Source organism: Nannospalax galili, unplaced genomic scaffold, assembly GCF_000622305.1.
Source record: "Nannospalax galili isolate Female #2095 unplaced genomic scaffold, S.galili_v1.0 scaffold388, whole genome shotgun sequence".
Taxonomy (NCBI): Eukaryota; Metazoa; Chordata; class Mammalia; order Rodentia; family Spalacidae; genus Nannospalax; species Nannospalax galili.
The window spans coordinates 737962-753149 of NW_008360304.1; the positions used below are offsets into that span (position 1 = coordinate 737962).

The 15188-nt window shown below is 41.9% G+C and overlaps 1 protein-coding gene across 1 annotated transcript in view; it reads left to right on the forward strand.

The window, feature by feature from the left end:
- The window catches only part of Cryl1 (crystallin lambda 1), a 168462-nt gene that overhangs the window by 33520 nt on the left and 119754 nt on the right, over positions 1 to 15188 (forward strand). Inside the window, exon 3 of the mRNA XM_008824334.3 lies at positions 6931 to 7057. Coding sequence (XP_008822556.2) covers positions 6931 to 7057 — 127 coding nt within the window. The remainder of the gene's footprint in view (positions 1 to 6930; positions 7058 to 15188) is intronic.

The following is a 15188-nucleotide window of genomic DNA, read 5'->3' on the forward strand; positions in this document are numbered from 1 at the left end:
TTCCAGGACAGCTGGGGCTACAAGGAGACCCTGTCTCAAAAAAGACGAAAAAAAAAAAAGACACAGGGGGCTGGAGAGATGGCTTAGCAGTTAAGAGCACTTGCAGAGCTCTTGTAGAGGGCTAAGTTCTGTTCATAGCACCTACGTGGTGACCCACAACCACTTGTAACTACAGTTCCAGGGGATACATTGTCCTCTTCTGGCCTCCATGGGCACTGTATACACACAGTATACTTACATACAAGCAGGCAAAGCCCTTATGTACATAAAAATAATAAAATCTTTAAAGAAAACAGCAAAAAGAAAACACAGCAGGATTGGATTGACGGTGGTTGGTTCTGGATGGTAGGAATATTGGGGATGTTTATTATTCCTTCTGCTTTTTAAATTTTCTTTAAAATTTTAAAAAATTTTATGTTTATGAGTATTTGCCTGCATGTATGTTAAGTGAACCATGTGTGTGCAATGCCCACGGAGGCTAGAAGCTGGTGTTGGATCCCCTTGGAATTGGAGTTACAGATGATTGTTAGCCACCATGTGGGTGCTGGGAACTGAGCCCAGGTCCTCTGCAAGAGCAACAAGTGTTCTTAACTGCTGAGTCATCTCTCCAGCCTACTTTTTTATTCCTTAAAGTGTGAAAACAGTTATAGAACAATCAACAGGCTTTAAGGAATCTTTCTTTTATTAAATCTCTCACTCATTCCTCTGTAAAATCAGATACTTAAAAAAAAGTGTATGTGTGTTTGTGTGTGTGTTTTGTTGTTGTTGTTATTGTTTTGTTTTTTGCTTTTTTAAAGGTAGGGTCTCATGTATTCCAGGCTGGCCTCAAACTTGCCATGTAGTTGAGGATAGAATGTCTGGTCCCCCTGCCTCTACTTCCTGAGTGCTGGGATCACAGGCGTGTGCCACCATGTCTAGTTCACATAGTGCTGAGGATGTTATCCAGGGCTTTGTGTATGCTAGGCAAGCACTCTGCCAACTGAGCCACATCCCAGTCCAATACATCAAATACTTTTAATTGAGCAGAGTGATTTTTGTTTGGTAGCTCTACACAGGTGTTTTGTTAGTGTTGAGAAAAGTGACAGTGGGTTTGCCAGGTAGAGTGGGGCACCTGGAAGGGAAAAGGGGACTGTGTAGTCTAAGCACAAGCTAGACTCCCTGAGTCTGGAGATGAGCAGCACTCACCAGGGAGGAAACGCATGCCTATTGCACCCTTGTTCTCATGAGTGTGTGTGAACCTCAAATCTTCAGAGTGTAACCCAGGAAATCAGTGTGCCAACTAAATCAGTCCTCTAAGTAAATCTTACCAGTTAGTGTTAAAAAAAAATGAGATGGTGTTGTACAATAGAAAGAGTAAGGAAGAGCATCTATGCCCTGCAGTGAGAGAGAGGGAAGGAGGGAGGGAGGGAGGGAGGTGCATGGGAGGTTGAAGGAAAAGAGAGAGAGAGAGAGGGAGAGAAAAGCCAGGTATAGAGGCTTACACTGCAATTCCAAGCGGGAGAATTGCTAAGAGGTTGAGGACAACCTGGGCTATAGAATAAGACCTTGTTTTAAACAAACAAACAAACAGACAAGGGGAGTGCCAGAAGATTAATTCCAGTCCCAGTCAAGCTTCTAAAAGCTTTTGTCCTTGGGCAACTGTATACCATATGTGGGCCATCATGTCTTGGGCACCAAGATGAACAAGCAAGATGAAAGAAAGAAAGAAAGAAAGAAAGAAAGAAAGAAAGAAAGAGAGAGAGAGAGAGGAGGGAGGGAGGGAGGAAGGAAGGAAGATTCTTTTTATTTTCGTTTCTTTTTCTCCCCCTCCCTCTCTCCTTCCTTTTCACCCTCCCTTCTTCTTCCTTCCTTCTTTCCCTACCTCCCCTCCCCCTTCCCCCCTCCTTCTCTCTCTCTTTTTCTTTCTTTCTTTCTTTCTTTCTTTCTCTCTCTCTTTCTTCTTTCTTTCTTTCTTTCTTTCTTTCTTTCTTTCTTTCTTTCTTTCTTTCTTTCTTTCTTCTTTCTTTCTCTCTGAGACAGGGTCTCATTATATAGCACTGGCTGGCCTAGAACTTCCTAGGTAGACCAGGATGACCTCAGATTCACAGAAATCTGCCTGCCTCTGCTTTCCAAGTGCTGGGACAAAAGATGTGTGTTACCATGCCCGGCTTTGGCATATTTCTTATGTATTATTATTTATTTAAAAAACTGATTTCATTAGGGGCTGGAGGGATGGCTCAGTGGTTAAGAGCACTGGTTGCTCTTGCAGAAGACCTGTGTTTGGTTCTCAGCACCCACAAGGTGGCTAACAACTGTCCTTAACTCTAGTTTCAGGGTATCCAATGCCCTCTTCTGGCTCTGCAGACATTGCACAACACGGATGCACTTTCATATGTGCAGACAGAACACTCATACACATAAAATGTAAATAAACAAAAATTAAAAAAAATCAAGTTCATTGGACTTAGTTATTACATATCTTTTTTTTTCCTGTTTTTCTTTTCGTGGTGCTGGGTTTTGAACCTAAGGCTTCCTCACACATGCCAGGCAAGTACTCTATCACTGGGTTACATTCCTAGTCCCTTTCTGTTTCAGATAACAGAATCAAGCTTCAGAAGGTCAAGGGAGGAGGCCTTAGCATGGATGTCTTCCGGCAGTAACCTGTGCCTGTTCTGTGTGGTTGGGCAGTAGTATGGTGTAGTTAGTGTGTTAGAAGCTCTTTGTACAGTAGAAGTCACTGCTATGTTTAAGTTGTTATTATTAGAAGCACACATTTTCCCATCTCCTGAAATGTCAAATGTACATAGTATGTAGGAATACTGGGCTTTAAAGTGGTTCTTTAGAGGTCTGTTTCTGGCAATATTATAAAGTAAGTATCCCTAGTTCTGGGGTTGAACTCAAGGCCTTGCAAGTGTAGAGCTTCCAGTACTAGAGGGGTATGGTGACACATGCCTTAATCTCAGTATTTGGGAGGCAGAGGAAGGTAGAGCTCGGTGGGTTCGAGGCCAGACTGGTCTACATAGCGAGTTCTAAGATAGCCAGGGCTACACAATGATACCTTACCTCAAAAACCACAAAACAAACAAACTCCCAGTACTATAGAGAATAATGGACCCAAATTGAAAGAAGAAATACAAATGGCCAATGAGCATATGAAAAAATACTACCATTAGCTATGCATTATTTTAAATCCTCTAAAGTGCATATTTGCCCAATATTCTTATATGTGTTGAAATGGAAAGGGTTTCAGGATACTTACTTTGTTATATTGACAGAAACAGATCTCTAAATAATCACTTTAAAGCCCAGTATTACTACATACTGTGTACATTTGACATTAAAGGAGATGGGAAAATTTGTGCTTCTAACAACAGTAGTAACTTATCCAACATAAGGATCTCAAAAACTTAACAACGGAAATCCAATTTTGAAATGAGTATGTTTGTTTTGTTTCCTTGGTCAAAAATCTCTTGGCTGTAGCTGTTGTGTTTACCTCTGGGATCTCTATTCTGTTTAATTTGTTTTTATGTGAGTACCATGCCATCTTGGTTATCACGGCTCTGTAGTATGTCTTGAAACCAGGTATTGTGATGCCTCTAATTTTGTTCTCTTGTTCAAGATTGCTTTGGTTATTTAGGGTCTATTGTATATCAATTTACATTTTAGGATTTTTTTTCCAGTTCTATGAAAGTGTGAAAAAAAGGAGCCTTTTATTCATTGTTGGTGGGAATATAAATTCATATAACCAATATATAGAGTAATATGGAGGTTTCTAAACAACGAAAGTGGCTCTCCCTCCTTCTCCCATCCCTCTGTCCTCCCTGCTGTTTCCCCTTCCTCCCAGTGACCCCCTTCTGCTTTCATGTCGCATGCCCCATGGTCCCCTTTCAAGTTTCATGACATACACCCACACCTACACTCACATCCACTCACACACATTCAAAATTAAAATCTAGGATATGCATATGAAGGGAAACATATGCTATTGGTCTTTTGGAATCTGTAATATAATTTCCAGTTCCATCAAATTTTCTGCAAATAACATTTCATCTTCCTTTTTTGCTGAATAAAGTTCCATTTTTCTGTGTGTGTATGTAATATTAAGAAAACAAAAGATAACACATGCTGGTGAGGATGTGAGGAAAGAGAAACCCATGTTTACTGCTGGTGGGAAGGTAAACTGATATAGTCACTATGGCACAATCATATTTATTGCTGCTCTATTCATGATAGGAAATGGAACCAGCCTAGATGTCCATCAACAGATGAATGGAGAAAAATACTTAAGTCTGCCTTTTTCACAATGTGTTTACCATCAGAACACATGTATTATGAACACCACACTAAACTGAAGCTAAAACAGGAAAGGAAAAGACTCATTTAAATATAATTGTTCTTGGGCACTTGGATTTGGCCAAGTTCACCACTACTGACCATCTGACCTGCAAATGTAGTAGAATCAACAGAAGAATCTCAAAAATAATTGAGAAGGAGGTTGCTGAGATGGGAAGGGTTGTTTCAAGTAGGCCTGGGTCTTGGAAGCCAAGAGTAACCATGGCTCCACCAATGGCATCTTTATCAACAGCACAATCGCTGGCACATGACTTGCTGTCCTGCTGGTTGATGTTGGTGTTGTTGAATTTCAAGCTGGCATCTCCAAGAATGGCAGAATTGTGATCAAGTTCTTTGGCTCACACACCAAGTGTGAAACAGTTAAGTGTTGTTAACAAAATGGATTCCACCAAGTCATCCTACAGCCAGTCAGCATCTACGCTTGGAAAGGTGACTACAACCTTGACACAGTAGCATTTGAACCGATTTCTGGTTGAAATAATGACAATATGCTGGAACCAAATGCTAATATACCTCAGTTTAAGGAGTGGAAAGTGACCTCTGAAGATGGCAGTGCCCATGGAACCATACTGCTGGAAGCTCCAGATGACATGCTGTCACCAGTTCATCCAAATGCCCTCTCCAGCATGTCTATGGTATTGTCCCTGTGGACCAACTGGAGATTGGTGTTCTCAAGCCTAGCATGGCAGTTATCCGTGCTCCATTTGTGTCACACAGACACGTTCTATTGAAATGCACCATGAGACTCTGAGTGAAGCTCTTCTTGGGGACAGAGGGCTTCAGTGTCAAGTACGCCTTTGTCAAAGATGTTCATCCTGGAAATGTGCTGGCAGCAAAAATGACCCATCGGTGGGGGCAGTTAGCCTTACTGCTCAGGTGATTGATCATCCAGACCAAATCACAGCTGGCTTTGCCTCTGTACTGGATTGTCACATAACTTATGCAATGTGCAAGTTTGCTGAGCTGAAAGACAAGATTGATCACCATTCTGGTAAAAAAAAAAAAAAAAGAAGATGGTCTTCATTTTTGAAATTTGGTGATGCTGCCATCATTGATGTGCTAGGCTAGCCCATGTGTGTGGAGAACATCGCTGACTGTCCTCCTCTGGGTCATTTGGCTGTTTGTGATATAAGACAGATGGTTGCTATGGGTGCCATCCAGGCTGTAGAGAAGGCTGCTGGAGCTAGCCAGGCCTGCCCAGGCTTCACCATTCCAGGTTCATAGACTGGCTAAGGGGCCAGTAAGATGGCTCAGTGGGTAAAAATACTTGCCATGTAAGCCTGATGATTTGAGTTCCACCCCTGGAAACATGTAGAGGTGGGAAGAAAGAACTGACTCCATCAAATTGTCCTCTGATCTCGTGTAGTGGCATGCCCCCATAACAATAAATAAAATAAAAATTTAAAATGACTTGTGCATAATAAAACCTTCAGAAGGAAAAGAATGTTGTGTGGACAATTTGTGTGTGCATTAGTTTTAAGCTATTCATTTTAAAAATCAGTGCTTTTAATATTTTATTTATTATGTTTATTTTATGTGTAAGTGCACTTGTGTCGTGCAGTGCCCACAAAGGTTAGAGGGCGTCAGATCCCCTGAAACTAGAGTTACAGACAGTTGTTAGCTGCAATATGGATGCTGGGAACTGAACCCCAGTCTTCTGCAAGAGCAGCCAGTGCTCTTAAACTGCTGAGGGAATCTCTCCAGCCCTGGAAGTGTTTGTTTTGGCTCACAGTTTAAGAAGGGATACAGTCCATCATGGTGAGGAAGGCATGGTGGCAGGGGCATCATGTAGCTGGTCACATTGTATCCAGAGTCAAGAAGCAGAGAGGGATGAATGCTGCTGTCCCTCTACCTTCCTCCCTTCTCTTCAGTCTGGGATCCCAGCCCATGGATGGTGCTGCCCACACTCAGGGTGGGTCTTCCTCCCTCAGCCAAACTTTTCTGGAAACACCTTGACAGACATGCTCAGAGGAGCGTCTCCTAGCTGATTATAAATCCCATCACACTGACAATGAAGATCAACCACCACATGAACGTTCTTTTTGTTAAAGATGATATAGAACTCTGTATTTTGGCATATCTTCGTTTTTTGTAGCAGCAGAAGGTACTTTATTTATACCTAAAACCAAGTACAAAATGACAGTTCAAAGGAAAAAAAAAACCTCAAATTAAACTCGGTAACAGCCACTTAGAGTTGGGAAGTTGCTGGCTTTCACAGTGCATGCACTGGCACTATTTTACTTTCCTCAAAGGATCCTAGTTCCTCCACACCCTCACCAGCACAATCTTTCCTATTCTTTTATTTATTTATTTTTTTGGTCTTTTTGAAGCAGGGTCTCCCTGTAGCCCGAGCTGTCCTGGAACTCACTATGTAGACCAGGCTGGCCTCGAACTCACAGAGATCCACCTGCCCCTGCCTCCCAAGTGCTGGGACTACAGGCGTGCGCCACCATGCCCGGCTCCTTTCCTGTTCTTTTGATGGTAGCATCTAAAAGCTGCGAGGCTGTGACTCATCGTGGTTCTGAGTTGCATTTGTCCAGCTTTGTCTTTCCATTTGATTTTGGTTATCTGCAGTGACCATGCTGTACTTCTTTCCAGGAAGGAGATGAAGTGGCTGGAGCAGTCCGGGTCTCTGAAAGGCTCTCTGAGCGCAGAGCAGCAGCTGTCACTCATCAGTGGTTGCGGCAACCTCGCAGAGGCGGTAGAGGGCACCATGCACATTCAGGTGAGTCCAAAGCACTGCCCAGGACTCCAACTTTTCTGAAGGAAGCACTGGGCAAGATTGGAGGCGGTGGGAGACACGGACATTGTGTAACTTCGAGGTCAGAATTTTATGTGACAGGAAACGGTCATCAAAGCATCCCCCTACAAGTGCTCATCAAAGTACTATGGAAATATAAATCTTGGAGGTGTCCGAATCTTGAGTAGGTTTTCTGGACTGCTAACAGTATTTTATTTTGCTTTATCACCTTCCTAAGTGGGCACGTTCTTACTCTCATATGTAGTTAGGTAAAAAGCTTAAGGAAATAACCTGAAAGAAAACTTCTATTTTTTTAAAATATTTTATTTATTATTTTTATTTTATGTGTATGAGTGTATTGCCTGCATGTATGTGAGTGCACCTGTGTCATGCAATGCCACGGTGGTCAGAAGAGGGCTTCGGATTCCCCTGGAACTGGAGTTAAGGATGGTTCATAGCTGCCATGTGGGTGCTGGGAATCGAACCGGGTCCTCTGCAAGAGCAGTCAAGTGTTCTTAACTGCTGAGCCATCTCTCCAGCCCCAAAAACCTCTATTTGTATTTAGTGTTTTCAATAACTCCACTGAGAAAGGAATTCTCCTGGGCATCCTTTGCTCAGCTTGGAGCCTGGAGAATGAGGCAGTTGTTCCAGGCAGAGCCAGGCAGCTCTGGGGCTGGGACTGCAGCTCGATGATTTTTCCAGGCTACTGTCCCCACCTGTCCCCCACTCATGTGCCCACTCTGCAGGCACTCCCTGTCCCAGTCTTATGTGGATCTGTCACTGCTATCGGGTTTAAGTGAATTTATCTAAAATTCAAAGGGTCGCTGTTCCCAGTGTTCCTCAGTATTTTGCATTCTGAGATTTGCACGTTCCTGTCTCTATACTCTGGCTGAGAACCTGGAGCAAATCAGAAAGGCCACTGTGCTTCTTGCTCAGACACTGCTCTGAGAGGCAGGTTCCAGTTCTCTGGTGCTGAAGTCCACTTCTTGTAACAGATGGATGGCAGAATAGAAGAGGAGCAAGCTGCACTCAGTTCCTCGCCTATTTCTAGTACACAGTAGTCCCAATTTATACGTGGTCTCCGTTACCTGGGGCCAATAACAGTCCAAAAACATTGTCTTGACAAGATATCATAGTCATGTAAATTTTATTATAGTATGTCCTTATAAATGTTCTTATTATTAGTTATTGTGGTTAATCTCTTACTTGGCAATTTATAAATTGAACTGTATCATACGTGCGTACGTATAGGAAAGACCTTATAGGTCGGGTTTGGAACTAGTGTGGCTTGGGAACCCACAGGTGGCCTGGACTATATCCCCTGTGGGTGAAGGGGAGCCCCTCTCTCTGTCTTTCTGTCTCTGTCTCTCTCCATCTCTCTGTCATCTCTGTCTCTGTCTCTCTCTGTCTCTCTCTCTCTCTCTCTCTCTCTCTCTCTCTTTCTCTCTCTCTCTCTGACAAGGTCTTATTCTGTAGCTCAGGCTGGCCTGGAATTCACTATATAGCCCAGGATGGCTTTGAACTTACAGAAATCCTCCTGCCTCAGTGTCTTAAGTGCTGGGATTGCAAGCATATGCACTGCACCCAGCTGTCTATTCATCTCTATCTCTTGGTATGGTCAAGCTGTATGAAATGCAGGGCCCTGTAAGGGATCAGAGGCTGCCTAGGGTGAGTTTACAGGTGGCCCATTTCCACACTGGGGCTTGCTTCTGGAGAATACAGAAGCTTCCTGGGTCTGGTCTTAGCAGACCAGCTTCTTCACATGGGTTTACTTGAAGTATACTTCTTATACTTCAATTGTCAGGGGGCACAGAGCAATTCAGACTGTGGCAAACACAGGCCAGAGCCTCCTTCCCAGGAGCCCATGGTTCAGAACTATACTCAAGTCAGACAGACCTGAGGACAGTCTCAAGGCACAGCAATCAGGAGGCTTTGGCATGTTTCTTAATTTCTGGCCTCTGTTTCTTCATCTGTATAATGAGAATAATGCCCTCAGCCCTAGGCTGGTGTGAGGATTTCTCTCTGGGTTACTGTCTAAGGTGATGCTCTTGGAAGTAAGCTCTATTTATCCAATGAAAGGATTAAAACTCACCTCCTTTGAGGATTAATTTAATGCAGTAGCCCTCAGTGTCCTTAGGGGATTGGCCTAGGACCTGTGGACAAAATCTAAGGATTCTCATGTCCCTTATGGAAAATGATATCATATTTGCATAGAACCTGTATTGGTTCTGCTGAGGACTTTAAATCCTCTCCCAATAACTTAACACAGCTAATATAGCACACATGTGGTATAAATAGTTATCCCACACTGTTTAGGGAATAATGATAAGAAAAAAAGTTTGCATATGCTTAGTATAGGTACACTTTTTTTTCTGCATATTTTCAAAGTAAAGTTTGTTGAATCTCTATATGTAGAACCCACTGATGCAGGGAAGCAGCTGTACCTAATATCTAAATGGCAGATCTGGCATATTAGAATCACAAATATGGCTACTTTAGTTATGGGATGAGATCTGAAATATGGATATGTGAGATGTCACTGTAGTATTTCAGCCTAGCATCTCTAATTCTAGAGGCTTGTTACATCTTGGGTTTGTCTAGCCAGGTGCTGAGAGCATGTCCCCTTTGTGTCCCCAGAGCTGCTCAGCATGAAGAGCTTTGGAATTTACTCATGATGTGAGCATTAGAAACTTTCTCCAGCCAGGGAGATGATGTACAAGTGTGTTCCAAGCACTTGAGAAGTGGAGGCAGGAGAATTAGGAGTTTGGAGTCATTCTTGGCTACATAGTGAGGTTTAGATCACTGGGCTACATGAAACCCTGTCTCAACCCATTCTCTTTCCCTGCCTTCCCAGAAAAGGAAAGGCATTTTATCCATCTTCAGTCATTAATTCTCAAACATTTAGGTTATTTTCCCCTCTGTAACAAGATTCTTTTGGTTTTGTAACAAGACAACTTGCTTTTTCAGAAGTCATCTCTAGGATACTTGTTTATGTACATTCCTATACTAGCAGGTGTGAATCATGCCCCAGGCTTGGTGAATGCATTTATGTTCAAGATTTTTTTTTGAGTTTTTTTTTGCTATGTTTCCCAGGATGGTCTTGAATTTGTTCAAGACATCCTCCTGCCTTGAGCTTCTGAGTGCTGGAGTACAGGCATGTACCACCATGCCTGGTATTACTTTGACTCCCCTTTCTATTTTTGAGAAATAGTCCATCAGATGATTAGCATAAACATCTAAAACAGCATATTGTCTTCAAAAAATGCAAATGCATGAATCATATGAGAACAGTGTGCTGTCTTGAATATAAGGAATTCATATAAATACCCATATATATATATATATGTCTTTTTGAGACATGGTCTCCCTGTATCCCTAGCTGGCCTGGAACTCGCTATGTAGACCAGGCTGGCCTCAAACTTACAGAGACCCACCTGCCTCTGCTTCCCAAGTGTGAGGATTATAGGTATGAACCATCACACCTGGTTTGTAGTTTCTTTGTATAATAATTTAAATTCTTTTATTCCTTTGTGATGATAGGTATTGAACTCTAGAGACTTGCATGTACTAAGCAGGCTCTCTACCACTGAGCTACATCTCCAGTCCTTTATTTTAATTTTATTTATTTATTTTTTAACATATCCCCTGGAACTGGAGTTATGGACAGTTGTTGGCTGCCATGTGGGTGCTGGGATTCAAACCTGGGTCTTCTGCAAGAACAGCTGGTGTTATTACCACTGAGCCATCTCTCCAGCCCCTATTTTTATTGTTTTGAAACAGGGTCTTGCTTTATGTCCAAGGTTGACTTTGAACTTGTGATTCTCCTGACTCTGCCTCCTGAGTGCTGGGATTACAGGTGTGTGCCACCATGCCAGGCTATATGATAAATTTGATAATCCAAAGGTTATAATTAGTACTTATCAGTGTTTCATCTTATGTTTACAAGCAAACAAATAATAAAAACCTTTATATGAAAACCATGTAATGCTATACCACATGTGTTAAAGACTATGTTAATATTTCTAATATCCAGGAATGTTAAATATGTGTCTTGGAGAAGGCCAGGTATGGTGAATCACTCATATGCAGCATTTAGGAGGCAGAGGCAGGAGGACAGATACAAATGCGAGGCCAGCCTGGTCTACTTAGTGACTTTGTCTTAAAACAACCAACCAACCACCAACCAACCAACCAACCAACCAAAGTACACACACACACACACACACACACACACACACACACACACAGAGCAGAGAATTAAGCATCTTTTTTATTTTTGTCTTTTTGAGACAGCGTCTCCCTGTAGTCCCAGCTGACCTGAACTCACTATGTAGACCAGGCTGGCCTTGAACTCACAGCGATCTACCCGTCTCTGGCTTCTGAGTGCTGGGACTAAAGGTGAGAGAGAAAGCATCTTTATATTATAAAAGAGTTTTAGGGCTGGGTTTGGTGGCCCCCACCTTTAATCTGGTACTCAGAAGGCAGAGGCAAGTGGATTTCAGTGAGTTTGAGACCAGCTTGGTTTATATAACAAGTTATAGTCTAGCCAGGGCTATATAGTGAGATCCAGTCTCAAAAAATAAAAATAAAATAAATAAAAAATAAAGGGAGTTTAGGAAATTCCTGCTCAGGTCCATTATTAAAAAATGTAATATTTGAATTATGTATTTTTTCTTTTCTTAAATTTTTTCTCTCCATAATGTACTTGAGATTTTACTATAAAGAGATTTTGTGTCATAGTTTTTATTTAAAACTAAGACTTGCCTGGTGTGCAAACCCAGATCAAGGCCCTAGGGTTGATTCCTAGCCCTGCAAAACCAAGTCAAACCAAATCAAACTAAACTCATGCTATGTGATTTCCTTGACTGTATCAGATAGATGTCTAGTGTTTGGACTTAACTTTCCATCTGAGAATGCCAATAAAGCTGAAGTTTCCAGAGCCCACTGATACCTGCTTACATAACCCTGTGGTATTTACTCATTTATGACCCAAACCCAGGCCTCACACCTGCTAAGAAACTGCTCCACCGGGATGCTGCACCCACATCCCTTTAGAACCTTCGTTTTTGTTTTTGCTTTTGTTTTTGTTTTTGTTTTTGTAGTTTGACACAGGGTCTAATGTAGCCTGGGCTGGCCTCACACCCACTATGTAGCTGAGGCTGTCCTTGAACTCCTGACTTTACTGCCTCCACCTCTCAAATGTTGGGATCACAGGTGTGAAGACCCAAGCCAGGCTCTCTAGGACCTTCTTGGGGATGGCACCCGTTTATCAGTTTCCTTGTAGAAAAATTCATGTAGGTTGCTTGTAGTCGGTTTATTTTTCAAAAGGTTGTTATTCAAAAGGAGGAGGCAGGCCTTTAAGGATAAGTAAACGCAACCAGGCGGTTTGCTCACCATAGTTCTTCCACCAAAAATAATCCTATTGTAAGATTTGCTGAGTCCCTGCGGCCAGAGCCCCAGTGAGGTGTGCTTAATTCTTTCCAGTAGATAATCTACCCAAACCCCAGAGGGCAGGAGCGGGGGTCAGAAGGTTTCCTAACAGTGCGGAAATGTGGGAGCCTGCAAGAAAGAAACCTGAATTTCTAGAACTCAGTGCAACTTTGAAATCAAATCTTGCCTGGCAAGAAAGTTTACTGTGCTGGAAAAAGAAGCTGTTTCAGAAAAGGCCGCTGAAAGCTGCGAGTCTTGAAGAGCATTAATACTCATTAGCTGCCGTGGGAGGCATTATCTGATCTCTAGAACTCAAGACTGGGCCTCACCTGGCTGTGGAAGCCAGGATAATCTATTGACTGAGGAAGTTGAAATGGAGCTTGCTTCCAAAGGCAGGGCTATGGCCGAACTCTAGAAGCCCAAGTCACACAGCTGGCACAGGTGACTGGAATTTATGCCTGAACTTCAACTTTAGAATTTGCAAAATGCTGGTCTCGTTTTTTTTTGAAAAGGCCTTCCAGACACAGGCATCAATTACAGGAAACTGTATTCATAAATAGCATTTTCGAAATGTCTGTGTTCTCTTAAAGAATAGAAGCTTATTGGATCTCTGGTCTTAGTCACCAATGCTTACAATAGTCCCCTGGGGATGGGGGTGGGGATTCAGAGAGCCCATGCTGGGGGTGGCAGCACAGAACACACACAGGAGCTGGCCCTGAAGCTGGAATCCCACTTTTCTTTTGTGATGGGTCTTTTTTGAGATGGGGCTTCACCAGGCATGTGACACTTGTTGTTGTATCTTAAAAAAAGTATTGTTATTATAGATTTCTGTTTGTTTGTTTCAATCCTGGCTGGAAACTGGACTCTGGGCCTTGTGCCTGCTAGGCAAGCACACGACCCCTGAGTTCAGCTTTAGCCTTCTTACTCGCTTAAGAAGGAAAATAGTTTACTGAAGTTTTTTTTTATTTCCTTATTTATTTGTTTTTTTTGAGACAGAGTTTCATGTAGCCCAAGCTGGCCTTGGACTATCTATGTAGCTAAGATTGATTTTGAGCTCCTGATTTTCATCCCTCTGCCTCCCAAGTTCTGAAATGACAGGTATGCATCATCAAACTCAGGCAAGGTATAGTTATTATATGTTAAAATTTACATGCCTTAGTGTTTGGTGCTGTATCTATGCCACAAATACGTATACAGCTGGCCTGTGAACTGCAACAGACCCAAGGAGCCGGAACTTGTATTTAATTAGAGAGAAGGGTCTTGAGTTTAGGGTAGAGGAGGGAAATAATGGGATTTTCTTGGATGCGTGTGTTCCACATCTGTGCATCCAATCAATCATGAATCAGAACTATTTAGAAAACACTATTTAGGGGCTAGTAAGATGGCTCGGCAGGTAAAGTTGCTTGCTGCCAAGTTTGATGACTTGAGTTCAATCCCTGGGACCCACATGGTGGAAGGAGACTGCTGACTCCTGAAAGTTGTCCTCTGACCTCCACATGTGCACTGTGGTGCACACACACACACACACACACACACACACACACACACACACTAAAATAAACAATAGATAAGCAAATAAAATAAAAATATATAGCTGGGTTTGGTGAATACCTATAATCCTTGTACCTGGGAGGATAAGGCAGGAGGATTGCTGTTATCTCCAGGCCAGCCTGGGCTACATAGCTCTCACACCACCCTCAATTTCATCTGTGCTGAATATGCACATATTATTTTTTCTTATCATTACTCCGTAAACAGTGATATATATCAGCTACTTAGGAAAGATTTATGATGCATAAAGTATAAGTGATGTTGACATGATTTAACATATATGTCTATGTGGATTCTATGCAGGTGTTATATAATTCAATAAAAGATATTTGAGTGCTCTCAGATTTGGCGTCTGTGAGGTCCTGGAAGCTGGGGAACAAGGATTCTGGGCTGCGGTCACAGAGTCCGTATCATATTAGAGACTTAGGGCATTTCCAGAACCTTGTAGAATCCCCTCTTCACCCTTGCCCTTTGCTGTTAATCCCCTCTTAGCCTAGACCACCACTGGTCTGGTTTTGTCCTTGTGGTTTTTATCTTGTCCAGAAAGTTATATAAAATATAAGACATTAAGCAACCATTTGAATTTGGCTTCTTTCACAGAGTAAAATGAATTTGATATTTGTACTTATGTTTATCAATATTTTTTTTCTTTTTTATTGCTGAGTAGTATTCCATTGCATAGCTATACCACAGTGTCTGTTTATTTAGCAGTTGAAGAATATTGAGTTGTTTTTCATTTCTAGCAAATTATGGATAAAGCTTGAATAAACATATGGGCAATTAATTAGTATGAACATTTGTTTTTATTTCTCTTAGGTAAATACCAAAAAGAGGAATTTGCTAGGTCATATGGTATGGGTAGGTTTATCATTGTAGGAAACTACAAACCTATTTTCAAAGTAGTTTATGATCCATAAACAATGCTGAGTATTTTGTTCCCTTGTCAGTCCTTGGAATTCTCAAGGTGGGCTTTCCCCAGTTCTAATGTGTATGTAAACTTGTATCCTATTGTGGTTTTAATTTGCATTTCCCAAGTGACCTAGTCCTATGTTTTTGCATGTTACTCTTCTTTGGAGAAGTATGTGTCGAAAGCTTTTTCTTTTTCTTTTTTTAAATTTTATTTATTATAATTAAA